Consider the following 4,546-nt stretch of genomic DNA (forward strand, 5'->3'; position numbering starts at 1 on the left):
ATATATAATAAATAATATTTAGTATTTAAAATAATATTTAGTACTGCTTACTATGACTTAATATTCAGTACTTTAAAAAGAAAAAATAATAAGGTTCCTTAAAAAGTATAATAAAAAGTATTCAGCATTTAAAAAAATCAATATTTAAAAATATATGAAAAAAACTAATACTGAAAAATATTTAATATTCAGTATTTATAAAAAATATATTAAAAACAGATATTTAAAAATGTTTATATAATATTTAATACATTGAATAAATAATATTCAGCTGTACTGAATAATATATGAAGTGAAGTGAAGTGACATGTGGCCAAGTATGCTGACTCATACTTGGTATTTGTGCTGTGCATGTAACCCATCCAAGTGCGCACACACCGCAGTGAACACACACCCAGAACATTGGGCAGCCATATCACCTCATTTGTGGTATTGAGGGTGGAAGAGAGCGCTGGTTATTCACTCCCCCCACCGACAATCCCTGCCAGTACGAGACTCAAACACACAACCTTCGGGTTACAAGTCCGACTCTCAAACCATTAGGTCATGACTGCCCCTATATTGATGAATTACTGCTGACAGTAACTTTTTAGAAGACATATTTCATCTTCCCAGTACTTCACTAAAACGTTCACTAAGGTATGCATTCACTAAAGTATTAATTTAGCAGAACACAAATAAATAGCAAATGTTCTGATCATTGTGTAAAAATGACAAAATTATGTAAAATCTGACACTAATGTACAAAAATGTGACCACAAGGTGGCAGTGCTTCGTCTCTCTTATCAGTCCTGTGTCTTCATTTCTCACTTCACCTCCCTTCATTCCTTCCTCTTTTTTTAGTCTAAATTCTTACCGATTCTTCCGGCATCTTGCAGTTGAATCTTCAGCATCTCCATTGGTGTTGTAACGATGACCTGCAACACAACACAAACAAGGTTAGAGGAAACCTCAGATGAAAACAAGAACAAGCACATTTAAAGGGCCACACACATATTTAAATCAAACACGAGGAGCTAGAAGTCACAGTTTGACACCTAAAGCTGGTTTCAAATGGTTAAACTTGTAGTAGACAATCTTTTAGTAATTCTACACTGATGTTAACGCCTTAATCGGAGCCTCGTCTGAAAGCCTGTACTTTTATGCTATTACTATCTCAAAAAGGAACAATCACATACAAAAACATATAATTAGCATATCCTCCTACACGCTAAGTTTCAAACACATATCTGCAACCCATTTTACTGCCATAATGTGACATATTATGGAAAGAAGCTGGACAGGGTTCATATATCTGTGTGAAGTTTAGATTAGCATAAACATGAAGCAACATCAGCAGCACAAGCGACACGGGGGACATGTTTATGTGCACTAGCGCCGCTGTCCATAGAGACCCAATTACACGTTCAATCAAATCTGAAGGGGTTTGTAGGTGGACAGGAAGTCCTCGGCACTGGCTGATGGGATTACTGGAGTGTGATATCGCTGGTTGGAAACAGCATGTCAATCTTCATCCAGAGTCTGCTGTAATCCCATCATTTAATCTCACATGCTGGAAAGCTGTTTATTGACAGGAAGCTGATCACCTCTAAGATGTCACATCACTGGATCACTCCGATGCGTATAAGTCAATAGTTAAGGCAGTCAAGAAAGCTGTCAATAGTGAAACGCAACACAATGTTTAGCGCATGTAGTTGATGTGCTACTCCAGCCACTTTACTTTCTCAGTCTGTCTGAAATAAAATGGTTTTATTTATAAATATGTGCTATTGATTTTATGATCAATAATTAATATATATTTACACAACTTCTGAGTGCTACATAATGTTACCTCAACGAAATGTTAAAGTATTTTGGATGTTAAAATATATTCTGCATTCACTGCGTTTTAATCGTAGATTTAAATTGATGTATTTTTGTATCATTTAAGTTTTTAATTTTACATATAATGTACTACTTGTGTACTTTTATTATATATATATATATATATATATATATCAGCTTATTATTTATCTTTTATACTGTACAAATCTTTTTATACCTGTCATCGTTTTCAGTCCATTTTGGTCAACATTACTCTGAAACGGCCCCATTGTCTAGTGGAGTTCCACAAGGATCCATTCTCGGCCCAGTCTTGTTTTCATTATATATGTTACCCTTAGGTTCTATATTTCATAAGCATGGAGTATCTTTTCATTGTTATGCAGATGACACTCAGGTGTATCTACCTTTGCAGAAACAGGATAAAAGCTCTTTTGAGTCACTTTTGAGTTGTTTTCATGAAGTTAAATCTTGGATGTCACAAAGTGAAATGAATTTGAATGAAAGCAAAACTGAAATAATCTGGTTCGGGGCTCCTAACACCCAAAACTCTTTTGACTTGCAATTTAGCTCCCTTCTGTAAATCTGTGGTGAAGAACCTTGGTGTCCAATTTGATAGTTCTTTGAAATTTAATAAACAGATCAACTCTGACAACAGATCTTGTTTCTTCTATTTAAGATCAACAGTAAAGGTTAAACCATTTCTGTCCTCCAGTGATTTTGAAAGGATTATTCATGCTTTTATTTCTGTAAAACTAGATTACTGTAACTCACTGTATGTAGGTATTAGCCAAGTATTGTTAAATCATCTTCAATTGGTTCAAAATGCGGCTGCTAGGCTTTTAACAGGTACTCGTAAAAAACAGCATGTAACACCGATTTTAGCGTCACGTCAGTGGTTGCCAGTGCAGTACAGAATTGATTTTAAACTATTGGTTGTTGTATATAAAGCATTTCATAATTTGGCCCCACCATATTTAGTGGATCTCCTTCGTATACACAAACCACCCAGGTATCTCAGATCAGCAAATCAAATGATCCTAGACATTCCAAGGACTAGATTGAAATTGAGTGGTGACCGGGCATTTGCAGTAGCAGCTCCGAAGCGCTGGAATAAGCTACCTCTACATCTCAGACTGTCTCCGCCATTAGGTAATTTTAAACGAAAATTAAAATTGCATTTACTTGAATTAGCGTTTGGTTCTGCAGACTAATTAGCAAGAGGCTTTTTTATAACATTTGTTGTTGTTGGTCATTGTTTGTCTGAAAGTTAATACTGTGTAATTTTTATTTAGAGATTGTACAGCACATTGGTCAACATTATGTTGTTTTAATTGTGCTTTATAAATAAATAAAACAAACAAACAAAACAAACAATCTAGAGACATCAGGTAACACTGTTAGAATTACATTTTTTTATTTTTCTAGTGCATTCAACACTATCCAGCCTATGTTACTCAAGAATACGTTAGAAAATGCTGGATTACATCAGAGTATGGTCAGCTGGTTAACTGACTACCTCTCAAATAGACCACAGTATGTAAGGATGCAGAACTGTGTGTCCCAAGCACTGGTGTTCCTCAAGGAACGGTTTTAGCTCTGTTTTTATTTACCTTTTATACATCAGATTTCCAGTATAACTCCAAAAACTGTCATCTCCAGAAATTTTCTGATGACTCAGCAATTGTTGGCTGTATAAAGGATCATGATGAGAGTGAATATAGGGAGCTTTTAAAGAGTTTTGTGGACTGGTGCAAAATTGTTTTAGGCTCTGTCTGCCATGCTGCTGAGTGGTTTGCGATTGTAGCTCCGTGTAGTTTCGCTTTTCTGTTGAATCTTACTATTACTTACTACTAAGTAATAAAATATAACTTAATTCCCACCATTTTTCTGATATTATCTATCAAACTAATCTGACTAATTTGATCGTTCGCTTTTAATTTAAAGCCGCGAGTGCAGCATGTTAGCATTCGTTAGCCGGTTAGCTATTCACATCTATTACGGTTTTCTTTTTTTCTTGCACCGTTTCTTTTGTCTCTCGCTCCGTTTTTCACGAGTTCATCAAACAACAGTGGTAAGTCGGAATCATTCATCAATCACGGTGAGTCACGCATCCAAATTTTAATTGAGGATAGTAAGAATGTGAGGGCTGTAGATATGGCTTTGGATGCGTCTAGCTCAGGGAGTCCTGTACATTGTTCGGTTCCGGTTACAGAACCTTCGCAGCAGGGCGACTTTCTGACTGTGAGGCGGCATAGTCGCAGGTCAAAACACCGCTCTTCCGTTCCAATCAAAACATCAAACAGGTTCTCCCCACTCAGTGACGCACCCACTGAGAAACCTGATGAAAGTGCTCTAGTTATTGGCGATTCTATTGTACGGAGCGTGAAAATAGAGACACCAGCCACCATAGTCCAATGTTTACCGGAAGCCAGAGCGCCTGACATCTTGGCAAATTTAAAAGTGCTGGCTAATGCTAAACGTAAATTCAGTAAGATTGTTATTTACGTCGGCACTAATGATGTTTGACTTCGCCAGTCGGAGATCACTAAAAATAATGTTAAAGAGGTGTGTGAACTTGCAAGTACGACGTTAGACATTGTAATATGCTCTGGTCCCCTCCCTGCTTACCATGGCGACGAGAAACATAGCAGACTGTCGTCACTCAATGGCTGGATGTCTAAGTGGTGCCCGCAGAATAACATAGGTTTCATAGACAATTGGA

General features: G+C 36.7%; 1 protein-coding gene across 1 annotated transcript in view; it reads right to left on the reverse strand.

Annotated features, from left to right (window-relative positions):
* Window positions 1–4,546, reverse strand: part of LOC107674848 (mitochondrial glutamate carrier 1-like) — a 26,840-nt gene that overhangs the window by 4,601 nt on the left and 17,693 nt on the right. Inside the window, exons 6-9 of the mRNA XM_016468967.1 lie at window positions 4,357–4,369; window positions 4,147–4,176; window positions 2,381–2,395; window positions 857–917 (exon numbers count right to left, since the gene is read on the reverse strand). Coding sequence (XP_016324453.1) covers window positions 857–917; window positions 2,381–2,395; window positions 4,147–4,176; window positions 4,357–4,369 — 119 coding nt within the window. The remainder of the gene's footprint in view (window positions 1–856; window positions 918–2,380; window positions 2,396–4,146; window positions 4,177–4,356; window positions 4,370–4,546) is intronic.

The sequence above is a fragment of the Sinocyclocheilus anshuiensis genome, unplaced genomic scaffold (assembly GCF_001515605.1).
Source record: "Sinocyclocheilus anshuiensis isolate Anshui unplaced genomic scaffold, SAMN03320099.WGS_v1.1 scaffold941, whole genome shotgun sequence".
NCBI lineage: Eukaryota > Metazoa > Chordata > Actinopteri > Cypriniformes > Cyprinidae > Sinocyclocheilus > Sinocyclocheilus anshuiensis.